At 43.3% G+C, this 14,871-nt stretch overlaps 1 protein-coding gene across 1 annotated transcript; it reads right to left on the bottom strand.

Annotated features, from left to right (window-relative positions):
- Window positions 1-5,558: 5,558 nt before the first annotated feature.
- LOC144139373 (uncharacterized) lies at window positions 5,559-11,835 on the bottom strand. The gene is made up of 3 exons (XM_077671738.1): window positions 11,615-11,835; window positions 9,801-10,070; window positions 5,559-6,930 (listed from the first exon to the last, which is right to left on the bottom strand). The coding sequence occupies exons 1-3, from the start codon at window positions 11,804-11,806 to the stop codon at window positions 6,817-6,819; spliced, it is 576 nt and encodes a 191-aa protein (XP_077527864.1). The 5' UTR covers window positions 11,807-11,835; the 3' UTR covers window positions 5,559-6,816.
- Between the last annotated feature and the right edge of the window lie 3,036 nt (window positions 11,836-14,871).

Below are 14,871 nucleotides of genomic sequence, written 5' to 3'. Positions count from 1 at the left end.
ACTTGCTCGTTCAGCAGTCGGGTGCCTCGCCGGCTTGTTCGTACCTTCCGCCGGGCCGCGCAGGTCCGTTCGTAACAGCCGAAATTGTTCCCATTGCAAACGATGCAATTTCGCCGGGACTTTTCGGAAATTCGTATCATCCCGAAATTCGCACCCCCAGAATCGTATCAACGAGAGTCCACTGTAAATAACACCGATACAGACAAGCTCTGAATTTTTTTTTTTAGTTTTGGGTGGTTCGAATATTTCGAACAATAAAAGTGTCTTCCGAATCGAATCGAATACCAAAAAATTCAAATCGAATATTCGAAGTTTCGAATATTTGCACACCCCTAGTTAAAACCCTACAATCAATCAATCAATCTGAATTTTTGTTATGATCAATCTTTGTATGGGAACCATACATTTTTATATGATGTCGCTGTGTATTTCTGAAACTGCATCTAGTCACGAATTCCAATTTGTTGTGTTCAGGTTTTTTCAAATAATTCGTAGCTTTTTTAACAATTATGGTATATTTTGTGTGCCTAAAGGAATGCCTCATTGCATGTTTAGCCTATGTAGTGTTGAAAGCGGACATTTTGCTTCAAAGTGGAATGTCGGGCTAGCAACATGGTACTTTGCGTGCTGCTCACTTTCATTCATGCCATTATTTTTTATATTATCATTTAAAATTAAAAGCCAACCAATTTGCTGTCGTTTTAATTTTGTCACCTACTTTATACTTTTTTCAAGAGAACGACGGGATAAACTTGTGCCGTCATTCTGTTTTAACTGTTTCCTGTGTTTACCACTGGTTTTTTTATGCATTCAAACATTTTTCATGAGTTTGTTGAACAGTGATTAGTTCAGGTGCTCAAACAATTTTTGGCTGCGAAGGCTCCCTGTAGCATTTATATAAGTGCTCTGTGCTCTATTTTTGAGCCAATACCCCATCACCAGTCTTCATGAGGTGGTCTTTTGTAGAAATGAAGTTGAAATAAATATTTGTTTGCATTGCTTTACATGTTTTGAAAGAATTTTTTGCTCATTCTTGTTTCTTTCAACCCTGTTTCAGAATCCTGCTTAAGGAATTTCCTCTGTTATTTTTTTTTCAGAACCAGGAAGGGTGCTCATCCTCGGTTCTTGCTGAAGCAGCAGTATCCATACTTCACACGTGAGCTCTGAACACACAGTAATTATGGTATGAAACATTCTACCAGCATAAGCTTGCTTTGTAGAGGTAATTTAGATGTCAAAGCTCTTGACAGTGTAGCCCAATGTCTGGCGTAACGCGCAATGTCTACAACTTGTAAAAATTAATTTTGTGGCTATAATGTTTGAGATTATTTTAAAATGCACGTAAACTACTATTAAGAATCACTGTCTAAATTGGCAGCCATTTTCCTGGTGGATACAGAAAGTGAAAAAGCGCATGTGTAGAGATTTCAGTGCACCTTAAATGTCCCAAATTGGCTAAAGCTAATCCAGAGCCCTCCCTGTGGTGCACTTCATATCCCATGTACAGTTTTGTGTAAAAACAGCTAAAAATTTATGATCAATTTAAACTTATTTTAATGTTTTTAAATGCAAATATTCTCAGTTTAAGCTGCTATATTTAGAGTAAAATATTTTGTAACAATTATATAGCTACCACAGGTTTACAGGAAAGCTTTTTGCTTTTGGTTATGCACCTTCACACTAAAAATTTTTACGCCCAAAAGGGTGCTTCAGCTTGTCGCCGCAGGAGCACCCTAAAAACTGAAAATTTTGCACCCTTTAGGGTGCTTGGATTCTGTCGCCACAGGAGCACCCTTTGTGAAGCACCCCAGAAGACAGGTGCCTTATAACACCCTTTTCGACCTAAAAGTATCCTAGGGTGCTACATAGCACCCCAATCTGTAGGAGCATCTTCTGCAAAAGCACCCACCTAAAGGGGTACAAAAAGGGTGCGTCATCCTCGGTTCACAAATGGTGCAGCAGGTGTGAGACCACATATTGCACAATATGACACACGATTATGGTATGAAACATTCGTGCTTTCCAAGCTCGGTTCTGTGTGACTTTCTATTGAAGCTCAATGTCAGCTTATAATTTCCTTGAACTTGTGTCACCGATTGTTAAAACATATATTTAAACCACATCTCAGTACAGAGTTATAACTTTAGAGGTAGTTGATTATCCAAAACTTCGTAAAAAACCAATTATATGTTCACTTTGCCGAACTGCAGTACACATCCTTCGAGCTTCACTGCACAGCATAACCATACTATGCAGTGAAAGCAATTTGGTGTGCAACACTTCAACCACACAAAACTTCCTTGAACCTTAAAACTCTTGGCTTCTCAGTATTGCATAAAACTTCCAATCACGGTAGCTACCTGCAATGTGTAGTGCCTTATTCTTGAGCTGAGCAGGAAGGTTCAATTTGAAGGAAGACCAAATGCAAAATGTATTGTTTCCTCCGTACTGCGGCTCATAATATAGTTCCCTCCTTACTGCGGCTTATAATCTACTTATAAAAGTTGGGTACCCAAGCCATTTATTTTCGTTTGCATTATTCTTTTTGCTTTACGAAAAAATATTCATATGGTACAGCACGTGCAAGGTTTGGTGGTATATGGAGTTTTATAACCATACATTTAGACTAAATGACCCCACATAGCAATAACAAGAACTGCAAACATCACAGAACAATGCATACAAGTTCCCTGGTGAAGCCCATTGTTGAAATGTAATGTCATGGTTCATAAAACATTATTTTATCATGAGGCAAGCTTGTACATTGTGCCTTGCATTATGTCCCTGCCGGCAGATGTGGGGTCATTTGTCACTGTTGCAAATGAAAAGCCAACCGCCGGGGCCCATTAGTTTTGGCTAGTATTACGAGGTGCCTCACGGCAAGCATTCTACGTCGATAGACTTTTGTAGAGTTGACTAGAACTGAAATCAGCAAAAGATTCTCTACAAAACATTCAGTCTATCCGCAGCTTTAGGGTTTGCTAATTTCCATATTTGGGTTTCTTCTGCCTTTCTTGACAACATTTTTCTTTTCATAAGAAGGTGCATAACCAAAAGCAAAAAGCTTTCCTGTAAACCTGTGGTAGCTATATAATTGTTACAAAATATTTTACTCTAAATATAGCAGCTTAAACTGAGAATATTTGCATTTAAAAACATTAAAATAAGTTTAAATTGATCATAAATTTTTAGCTGTTTTTACACAAAACTGTACATGGGATATGAAGTGCACCACAGGGAGGGCTCTGGATTAGCTTTAGCCAATTTGGGACATTTAAGGTGCACTGAAATCTCTACACATGCGCTTTTTCACTTTCTGTATCCACCAGGAAAATGGCTGCCAATTTAGACAGTGATTCTTAATAGTAGTTTACGTGCATTTTAAAATAATCTCAAACATTATAGCCACAAAATTAATTTTTACAAGTTGTAGACATTGCGCGTTACGCCAGACATTGGGCTACACTGTCAAGAGCTTTGACATCTAAATTACCTCTACAAAGCAAGCTTATGCTGGTAGAATGTTTCATACCATAATTACTGTGTGTTCAGAGCTCACGTGTGAAGTATGGATACTGCTGCTTCAGCAAGAACCGAGGATGAGCACCCTTCCTGGTTCTGAAAAAAAAATAACAGAGGAAATTCCTTAAGCAGGATTCTGAAACAGGGTTGAAAGAAACAAGAATGAGCAAAAAATTCTTTCAAAACATGTAAAGCAATGCAAACAAATATTTATTTCAACTTCATTTCTACAAAAGACCACCTCATGAAGACTGGTGATGGGGTATTGGCTCAAAAATAGAGCACAGAGCACTTATATAAATGCTACAGGGAGCCTTCGCAGCCAAAAATTGTTTGAGCACCTGAACTAATCACTGTTCAACAAACTCATGAAAAATGTTTGAATGCATAAAAAAACCAGTGGTAAACACAGGAAACAGTTAAAACAGAATGACGGCACAAGTTTATCCCGTCGTTCTCTTAAAAAAAGTATAAAGTAGGTGACAAAATTAAAACGACAGCAAATTGGTTGGCTTTTAATTTTAAATGATAATATAAAAAATAATGGCATGAATGAAAGTGAGCAGCACGCAAAGTACCATGTTGCTAGCCCGACATTCCACTTTGAAGCAAAATGTCCGCTTTCAACACTACATAGGCTAAACATGCAATGAGGCATTCCTTTAGGCACACAAAATATACCATAATTGTTAAAAAAGCTACGAATTATTTGAAAAAACCTGAACACAACAAATTGGAATTCGTGACTAGATGCAGTTTCAGAAATACACAGCGACATCATATAAAAATGTGTGGTTCCCATACAAAGATTGATCATAACAAAAATTCAGATTGATTGATTGATTGTAGGGTTTTAACTAGGGGTGTGCAAATATTCGAAACTTCGAATATTCGATTTGAATTTTTTGGTATTCGATTCGATTCGGAAGACACTTTTATTGTTCGAAATATTCGAACCACCCAAAACTAAAAAAAAAAATTCAGAGCGTGTCTGTATTGGTGTTATTTACAGTGGACTCTCGTTGATACGATTCTGGGGGTGCGAATTTCGGGATGATACGAATTTCCGAAAAGTCCCGGCGAAATTGCATCGTTTGCAATGGGAACAATTTCGGCTGTTACGAACGGACCTGCGCGGCCCGGCGGAAGGTACGAACAAGCCGGCGAGGCACCCGACTGCTGAACGAGCAAGTGACGGCTCTCGCTCCCCTGTTTGTCACTCTTTCTCCAGAAACGGCCGGGCTGTTGTTTTCTGGTCGCGAAAACGCTCTGCGCACGCCCAACGCGCTGATACCGCCGCGAAACCACCCCCACGCTGCGCGCGGCGCGGCCGGCGACGTCAACATGGCCGCGATTTGGCGCGGGCGCTCGAGCGACCGCTTCTAACCGCTCTTTAAAATGCGGCTCACGGGAGACACGAAGTTGCTTGTGCGGTAAAGGAGCTGATAATTCATGCGATAACGGTACTATAAAACATCATCCGTGCCGCTAGTGAAAGTGCCCATAAAATATTTGCCGGGGTGCTAAGCCTAACCGTCTCTGGAGGAGCCAAGCCGGCTGTCTCGATCTCATCGCAAGTAGTCAGGCTCCTCCATTCTGCCGCGCGCATACTGCGTCATTTTCTGACCGAGGTAGGCGCTACCGCGGGCGCGAAATCGTCGATGTGGGCGTGCAAATACAGCGCTCGCAGAGCCGAGGCGAGCGAATCACGTGCAAAACCGCACTATGCGGTTCACGCTTGGCTGTTGGGGCATGTAGCGAGCTTGGGCACACCGAGTGAGGAGACGAGCGCGAAGCTTTACGTGCTCCAGAAAGGACTGCTTTGCGACCCGGGGGTTAAAAAAAGCAGAAAAATCATGAATTTCTCCACGCAAAAGTAGGAAAAGAAATAAACGAAAACTTTTTTCAGCGCTAAATTTTTTGGTCTGTGTTGGTTCATACGAATTTCGGATGATACGAATATTTTCCGCAGTCCCGCGAGATTAGTATAACCAAGATTTTACAGTATCAGCGCGCGGCAATGTGCACGGGCTCGGGCATGCCAGCTACTAGTGTCTCAAGTGAGCGGTTGTTTTCGATATCTGGTAAAGTGGTGACGAGCAGGAGGTTGTCACTGCTCCCCGAACATGTCGAGCAGTTAACCTGTCTCCATGTTAACATTTAAGTGAGTGCAGACCTTAATCTGTTGAGTGCAATGGTATTGTGTAATTCCTAATTTTATTTTGTGCGATTTGTTGTGCAATAAAGTTGCAGTTTTTGTGTCTCTAGATGGTGAAAACATTTATTTTACAAAAAACCATAAGTATTCGTATTCGAAAAATATTCGAAAAATATTCGATTCGATTCGAACTTTGTTTTTATTATTCGAATTCGCTTCGAAATTAAAAAATTGATATTCGCACACCCCTAGTTTTAACGCGCCGACGCAACGCAGGCGATGAGGCGCGCCGTAGTGGAGGGCTCCGGATTAATTTTGACCACCTGGGGATCTTTATCGTGCGCCGAAATCTCGTACACACAGGCGTTTTTGCTTTTCGCCTCCATCAGAAAAGCGGCCGCCGCGGCCGGGAATAACAAAAATTCAGGACTACATTTATCAGACTGGCATCAATGTGCAAAGCAGCTTCATGAAGGAAGACGGTCTTCACTAAAAACATGTTAATATTGAGAGCTCATGTGCTTCCCTGCAAGTTGGGTGTGTAAACCCACTGACACCTTTACTAACCCGCCTGAATCATCACTTTATAAACATTGACGAATTTTAGGAATTGGTTTATTGTAGCGAGTTGTCTAGTTTATTTCCCTATTTTTCTTGGCATTTCGTGTCTAATTCTAAATTTGGTGACTAGATAGCTTTTACTATGGTCATGCACTGGTGACAACGAATACTTGATTTTACTTTTAAAAAAATTTCAGTTTTGTTTAATTGCTCACCAGCCAACGATCTGAAATATCAGAGGTGCTTAAAACGTATGTTGGCATTTCCTTCCTGCACTGTAGTACAACTAGTCATGACTTTTACCATAATTTGTTCACAAATCGTAATATTTGGAAAGTATTCAGCCGAATGAAAATGTCATTTCAGAAGCATGTGCAATCAACAAGGCCTCAATGACTCTCACGATGCGGTTCACTTGTTTCTGTCACAAATAACCCGAGTGCAGACACATTCCACCGAAGACGAAGGTAACATGCCCTCTCGGGTGATGAATATTTAAAAAGCCTTACGAGTAAATTAGCTGCTGAGCACGTAAAATTGTGGCATTAAAACAAAAGATCCCTCTGCGGCATCTTTCACTTGGAGGAGCGCTTGACCACAAACTTTGAGAAGCTCGAAAATGTTCCATGAGTCGCTCCAGCCAGCAGCAACGATGCAGGACACAAGTTGGTAGGCGGACCGTTGGCATCCTGCGATTGTGAAGATATTTCTGTTTAGTAGATGCTCTTCTTTTTCTACCACTGTTTATTTCACCTTTAACAAGCAGCTGAACTCCTTAACGTTTGCATAATAAAATGCTGCAATGTGAAACAGTTAGCAGGGTTACCTCAATTTTGCTTTTCTACGAATTAACACAATGTAAGTAATCTGCACACAACTACAATCAAAGTACAATTTTCACCTACTTCACTGCTAACATCAGCGTTTGACTGCTCAAGCACAAATACAGGTTAGACATGTGAGCAATCTGCTAAACTTATCCCCACAAACTGGACAATCAGGCATCAGAAATCGGCAAGGAAGGAGGTGTCACCTTTAAATGGCCCTTTTTTCGTTCAAAACATAAACAACACCTGGAAGCTTGAAGCATGAGAGGGGGTCTTTCACGCTGACAATGTCAGAACATAGCTTGCTAGTGGGCACGTGAATGATGTGCACAATGTGTTTTTTGAAAATGCGTGCAAAAGCTTGATTGTGTGTAGGACGAGAATTGTAGCCCGTTTTGACACAGGCCTTGTAGACGCTTCTGCCTGTAATGTCAATGCGGATTCCTGCTAGTCGCCCTCTTCGCTTCTTTCTGAATATAGTGCTTTAGGCAACCACAAGGACTGCATCAAAACGTGCAGCAATTACCTACGTCCCACACATCGGTGAAACTCTTGCACACATTTTCAAGAAACGCAGTGCATACATCGTGCATGTGCCCACTAGCAAGCTATGTTCTCACATTGTCAGCGTGAAAGACCCCCTCTCACGCTCCAAGCTCCCGGGTATTGTTTATTAGATTCCATGCGCTGAATGCAAATCAGTGTGCATTGGCGAAACGGGCAATCTGCACAGAAGATTAATGCAGCACTGGAACGAAGTGAACAAGGGCCATGTAAAAACAAGTCCACTGGCAGAGCACCGTGAGAGGACGGGACACGTGGTCGACTGGAACAAGACAAAATTACTGACAACTGAGTGCAATCTATCTTCTCGATTACTGCTCGAGTCCCTCATCGTTCAGACGACGCCCAACATTATCATCATAATGGATGGCAATCTGCACCATATCTATGCAAACTCACTGCGAAGCGTAATGCCCAATATATAGCTTCGTTTTCCACCACACATGCTCACCGTGAACAAGCAACAAACCGTTAAATAGCTTTCTTGACTTGGTCAGTGACCTACGTTTCATCACTGCAATAATGCTTTTACCTGCCTACACGGCATTCCGTCAAACACTGGACTACACCACATGAGCCATTGCCGTTCTTAACTGGCACCATAGTATATAACCTTTCACTACTGCTATGAGATAGACCCATAAACGCACTTCAATATGGCCTTTATATTTAGCTCTTGGAAACATTATGTATAATTTTACCTTTAAGTTGCACCTGCTACAGCAGCTGGTAATATACCAAAAACATGAAAAAAAACGGTGGTTTAACACGCCAAAGCTACACTTGGGATATGGGGAGCACTGTAGGGGAAGGCTTCGCATTAATTTTGACCACCTGGGTATTTTTGTGCGCATCGAAATCTCAAAACACGGGCGTCTTTACGTGTTGCCTCCATCTGAAAAGCGGCTACACCAAGCGGTATCTAACCAACATTCGCCTCCACAGCACACCACCCTAGCCACGGCAGTGGGTTAAACATCTGAAATAAAGCGAGTTTTGGAGTGAAAATGAAAATATTAATCACACGTCTTATTTTCCCAATCGATGTACCTTTTGAAATCCACCCTTTCAATCCCCCCTCCCCTACCGGCCTACCAAAACACCTTTGTCTCAAGAGGTAATCAGGCTGTTGTTAATGAAGTATTTACAACCCGAGACTTGCCACCGTTAAAGTCATGCACTTTGTTTTAGAGATAAGCGACATTAGCCATTTGCAGCACCAGGAGTTAATTGTGTTAAGATCAGATTGAAAGCGTTGACGGTAGTAGTTGAAAGAAATTGTGTGATAAATTACAACATCATCTGCAAATAGACCTACATGGGAGGATATGCAACATGGAAGATAGACCAAGCAACCTGCCTGGGGGGGACAACAAAGTGACACGAGCAAAAGAAGTATATAGTTATTAGAAGTAAACTGCATTTGAGAAGAATGAAAATCTTTTGCTCAAGTGAGGACATTAGGGTGAAGTTTGAGAAGTAGTCTGTGGTGTGCAATGCGATTGAATGCTTCAGAAAAATCGAGAAAAACTACCGCAGTTTGTAAGCCTGTGTCAATGGATCAATGTAGATCGTGAACAAATCCTGAAAGTTGTGTTTCTCAAGTAACCCTTGTGAAAACCGTGGTGATACTCGAATGTGATATTGTGATTTTATAAATAATTAGCGACCTGAGAGTGGATGAAATGTTTCCCGACCTTGCATATGGTGCTTGTTAGGGAAATTTAATGGTGAAGTACCGTCTCCTGATTTAAAAACTGGTGCTACCTCGACTATCTTCCAACCATTGAGATTAGTGCCTGTCATGAGAGACTGCGAAAAAAGCGCTGTCAGAATTCTACAGACTGCGGGATGTACTTTTCGGTATAGTATAATTAATACCAGTATGATTTGAAGTAGACCAGTTTGTATTGCAAGTTTAACACCATATCGAAAGATCCTAAATGTTTGCTTGGCTTGATTACATATGAATACTTGCTTCAAAGTCAGTTCAATTTCTCTTCTTGCCCTTTAGTCGTCAGCCCCAGATTCTCTTCAATATCTCTGCTAAGCAATGACACGCTCCATACGCACAGCACTGCTTCATGAAAATGTTTCAAATAATCAGAGGCCACAGCACTGCTAACAGGTATACATCATGGCAGGTTCCACAACATGCAATAACTAACCTGAAAGTACATAATCGGTGGGTGCACCGATATGGCAGCAGTGCCTGGACCGATGTGTCGAGCAAATGCGCTGACTTCTGAACGGGTGGTCCAAGCGGCCAGATGATGGATGAATGACCATTCCTGGCGGCAAAGCGTACGGAGCACCAACGAAAGGCCAGGCAGTACTTGGGTACAGCAGGTGCAGTGTCGGTTGGCCAAGGGAGGCCCTGGCAAAGCCTTTGAAACTGGACTGGAAGGCAGCTGACCCAGGACAGCCAGCAGCAGCCCCTGCAGTGCATAATCTGTGAGTGTGCTGACACTTGTTGAAATACAAGAAGAGCACACACAAAGCACGAATGCTTACATCAAGTAGATTTTTAATCGTTTAAAGACAGTAACCTCCAAGGCACTAATAAGAACATTCCCGGAACACCCCAAGTGAAATTTAGGTCACAGTAAGAATGTATTTATTAGACCCGCAGGTACTGTGAGTGGGGTATGCATGATATATGCAAAGCTAGCTACTGAGCTAATTTGCATGGAACGCATGCTAGCAGCTCATCTGTATCCCTTGCTTTCAATCGGAACTGGTGTGTGATTGTTGAGGCTCCTCCATTTCAATGTCTGACTTGTATCTGCACGTTCAATTCTCAAATATAAATCGAGTTGAGTGACTGCCTACAGCTTTCTTTTTAGTCTCTGTATGGCCTGCGGTTTTGCGAAAATGAGAACTTGCGAATTGGCTCAATTTTCTGCACTGATTTAAACAATACATATGCCTCTGATATCAAGCCCCAGACTTCCCGAGAGCTACTCTGACAGAATCGGCAGGCGCCTCATAGGCGTTGTGAAATCTCCCCCACTACCCCGAGACTATGCTAACTCCCTGCGAGGCCACATGCGCGCATTTCACCTTCAATTTGCACGTATGTGAATTCTATACCTCTATGAACTCTCAGACGGGTGTCGTCATATTCGTGCCGGACTCGTGAAGCTCGGCAACGTAAATTACCGCACTCGCTCGCTGGCGCGCGGCCCGAACTCTCTCACCGTTTCCTGCCCTAGCATACTATTTTCTCCACCTTGCACTTTGTAAATTCTCATCTTTAACTACACCTCGTGCGCCCTCATCTCTTGCCTGCTTTTCTTCCAGCACAGCTCCGTCAGCACCCGGTCGACGCGTACGCTGTCGGGGCGCGTTGGCGAGCGAGTACGGCAATTTCACGACGTTGTTGTCGAGCTTCACGAGAGCAGCACACATATCGCGACCCGAAAACCGCGAGGCGTATGGTCGCCGGTCTCGCGAGCGCAATAGCTGCGAAGCGCACTGCACGGAATTCGTGTGTGTGTGTGGGGGGCGGGGGGAGAGATTTCACAACACCTACGAGACGCCAGCCATGGAATCACGTGTACGCGTTTTCACATGCACTTCCAGGGAACCTCCTGTTCATGTTATTTCTTGGTATACCGCGGGTATTCACGAGGGAGGACTAATCACAGCGTTGTGCCACTCACGCGAAATTGCGACTGCGATCTGCAACCGCAAAGGCACTGTTTGAGAGACACATAAACAAACGCCCCGGTGTTAAAGAGCCTTGCGTGATGTGAAATTATTAGCAGCCATGTACCATAGCGCGAGCATCGTAGCCAAGGTCTAGCTTCAGCGTAAATTGATGCTGACTTCTGCGAAAACGGTGGACTGGGCGCCAAACAAGTATACTAACTCACGTAGGCTCTCAGAGCAAACGAGATGGGGGTCTAGCGAATTACTGACCCATAAACACCAGAACTCGTTCCACCCAAATACAGAATAATAAAAAATGCGTACTTACCCGAGCAAAAACGATGTTTCCAATGTACAATTCTCCTTCAATGTCGTCTTCATCTCGCGGACACACGAACACGCTTTGTTCTGATGCAATGTCATCCACTTTTGACGCGCAGTATTTTATCCGGCGATGATTGTTCTTCCGGGGTCCCCAAGTACAACACACGCGTAGGTTGGAAGGGTAGACATCACCCATAAAGCTTCTATAACTATGATTTAAGCTTGAAATTGATAAAACAGATTTAATCACGCCACCAACCACTCGGATGACTCGGCACAAAACGCCATGAAAAAACACACAAAAAGTGAGAGATAGTTGCCAGACTTCAAATGCAGCACCTCTATGTTTGACAAAAATTGTGTTAGTACTGTAATGTTGGTAATTATCTTTCTGCTTTCAAAGTCTGAAATGTGTTTATAACTTAAATTTAAGGTTTTTAAACACAAAAAGTGAATACACATAAAGTAATTGACATATATACTGATATTGTAAAGAGGTTTGTTTTGGTTTTGTTTTCACGGCGGGCTTCTCAAGAGAGAACGTGCGAGAAAACGAGCTACTTTGTGTTTCGGAAGAGGGCGGTAAATGTCGGCGTGATAGAAAGCAAGCAACAGGGGCTTACCCTGGTCGTTAAAAAAGGAGCTAATGAAACCCTCACGTAAAAAAAAACACGTTCGACGAGGAATCGAACCATTGACCTACAAAACAGTAAACGGACGCGTTAACAATCAGCTATGTCGGCGGGCAGTGTTCGAGGCGCATGAAACAAATCTATACTTACGTAAGTTGTCAACGAATATTGTCGCTTGTGTATAGTTTATGCTGCATTTTTGAAATTCTGGCTGTCCTAACGCTTGTTTCTCACGCGCCGGTCTTGCAGACGAGGCCGCATTGCTAGCGCTGCAAGCGATTGAGCCAAAGCACCATTATTTGACTCAAGAAAAGCTATCGCAGTCAACCCGACCTTTTCTGCGCAAGCAACGGCACCCACGAAATAAATGGAATGTGCCGTTAGAATTATGGCTTTGATAACGCTTGTTTGACCGGCACCGTCTTGCAGACAAGCAACGTCGCTCTAATACTACCAGCGGTGTCACTCCTGGCATGTCAGGCGCATCAAACCCATCGTGTAAAACGACTGCTAACAGTGCGAAAACCTCTGAGTTTCTAACAAGTGGGGATTTGCGGTGGCGGCGACGTAATAGGTACAGCAAGCAGGTAGGCAGAACAGCAGCGTAGGGTTACCACCTTTCCCCGAAAAAAAAAACGGGCCTTCCGGGGGGGGGGGGGAGGAGGGGGGATTGTGTTGAAAAAAGACGCCATGTTTTTTAACATGCAGTGCCTTTTATTGTAGTGTTTTCTTAGAGAGAAATCAACCTAACGTTTGTACTGAAAGTGATTGAGAGCTTGGTTAATCGCTCTGCATGTGCTTCACTGAAAAGTAACCGCAATTGCTGACCGCGGCGGTAGAATTTCTTTATATTGTTCTTCCCTTAGGTTCCCCTCCATCTGAGGCAGTGCGCTCGCCCGCGTATTTTCTCTGCTCGCGTGTCTTTGCGCAGCTTGTCGACACGTATTTATCGTCTTAGTTGTTGAATTGAAGCTTATAAAACGCCAAAACGGGCATAATCACGGCACGAAAGCCAAAAAACCGGCTGATGACGGCTGGTTTTAGATATGGACCGGCAACCGGCCCGCTGTTTAAAAAACCGGTCGGGCCGGTCCAAAACCGGGAAGGTGGCAACCCTACGGCAGCGACGAGCGAAAATGATTTTACACGACCGCCCCCGTCGGCCTGCGCAAAAAAGGAAGATAGAACCCCTGCATACACGCCCTCCAAGAAAGCTGTACAGCCGATTCAGTTTGTTGTGAACGAAGAGCAACCGAGGCTGCAGCCACAAACGATTGCACTTGCCGTGGTATGAGCCAAAGCATATCTTCACATCGTTATGTTATCGTCCGTCTGACTGTTACTTACTGAAGGGAAAATTCATAACACAAACGTTGACGTCTAGCGTCTATGCCAGACATAGACGCTGCTGTTTAGGCCCTAAAAACCACCTTCAGGGCGTCTGTCGGTTCTGTCTGATGGCGCGCTTGTGCCGCTGATTACGAACGAGGCGTCTGTTGGCGTTGACTTATCGTGTTGGCGAGCCGGTAAACGCCACCACGGTTAAACTCCCTGTTGGAAGACTACGCTGTTGGGACGATAGAGTGCCGACAGAGCTTCTTATTGGCCCCACAAACGCCATCAAGGTTAAAATCCCTGTTGGAAGACTAGGCTATTGGAACGATAGAGTGCCGACAGAACTTCGTATTGGCCCCACAGGAGTGCTGTGAGCCCAACAAGAAAGTCTTGTTGGACTTTTTGCCCGGGCATATTAATACGGGAACAAATTCTTAGGTAAATTCGATTTCGTTGAGGACACCGATGCCTCGCGTAAAAGTTTTATTTATAGGACTACAAGAGGCATTTTGTAGCCTTCCCTTCCCGTGCACCCAGACATGGAAACGAACCTTGTGATACATTCGAAGAAGTAGATTAGTGCAGAGTGGAATTTAAACATTCAGCACGTTTTGTTCAATTTACGAACAGCAATTTTAGAGCATTTCCCCTGGTCTATGTGGAGAGTTCATATTTATTCTCTCAACGGGCGGTGAAATAGTGCAATGTGCGGTTTAAACATTCAGCCTGTTTTTGTGCAATTTTGCATCCTTGCATTCACACACCGTTCTTTTAGGCACCCTAACGATAAGGTGCCGTGGTAACACCCCAATCGAGAAGAAATACTTTTTAGCACCCCTTTAACGGTCGTAGCACCCTATGAAACTGTTGATTACACCCCTGAATTTTGGCACCCTCGAGGCGGGGTGCCCGAGCAATATTTGGGTGCTTGAAAGGTGCAAAAAGGGTGCAAAATGTTCAGTGCACCCTCCTTGCACCTTAAAGGGTATAAAAATGTTAAGATTTATACCCCTTAATATGTGGCTCCCTCATGATTGGGTGCCGGAGCAAGGTTTTAGTCCTTAAAAGGTGCAAAAAGGGTGCAAAATGTTGAGTACACCCTTTTAGCACCTTTAAGGGTGTTAAAAAGTTTAGTGTGTTCTTATGAAAAGAAAAATGTTGTCAAGAAAGGCAGAAGAAACCCAAATATGGAAATTAGCAAACCCTAAAGCTGCGGATAGACTGAATGTTTTGTAGAGAATCTTTTGCTGATTTCAGTTCTAGTCAACTCTACAAAAGTCTATCGACGTAGAAT

Source organism: Haemaphysalis longicornis, unplaced genomic scaffold (genome assembly GCF_048455015.1).
Source record: "Haemaphysalis longicornis isolate Haplotype H1 unplaced genomic scaffold, Haemaphysalis longicornis Haplotype H1 scaffold_5, whole genome shotgun sequence".
Taxonomy (NCBI): Eukaryota; Metazoa; Arthropoda; class Arachnida; order Ixodida; family Ixodidae; genus Haemaphysalis; species Haemaphysalis longicornis.
The sequence above is the reverse complement of the archived record's forward strand: the minus strand, read 5'-3'. Positions and strand labels throughout refer to the sequence as shown.

Excerpts from the sequence above, each read along its gene's own strand:
- LOC144139373 (XM_077671738.1), bottom strand. The coding sequence starts at position 11,806 with ATGGGTGATGTCTACCCTTCCAACCTACGCGTGTGTTGTACTTGGGGA. Across the intron at positions 10,071-11,614 it reads GAAACATCGTTTTTGCTCGG|GGGCTGCTGCTGGCTGTCCT; the intron begins GTAAGTACGCAT and ends TATGCACTGCAG. Across the intron at positions 6,931-9,800 it reads CACCGATTATGTACTTTCAG|GATGCCAACGGTCCGCCTAC; the intron begins GTTAGTTATTGC and ends TCACAATCGCAG.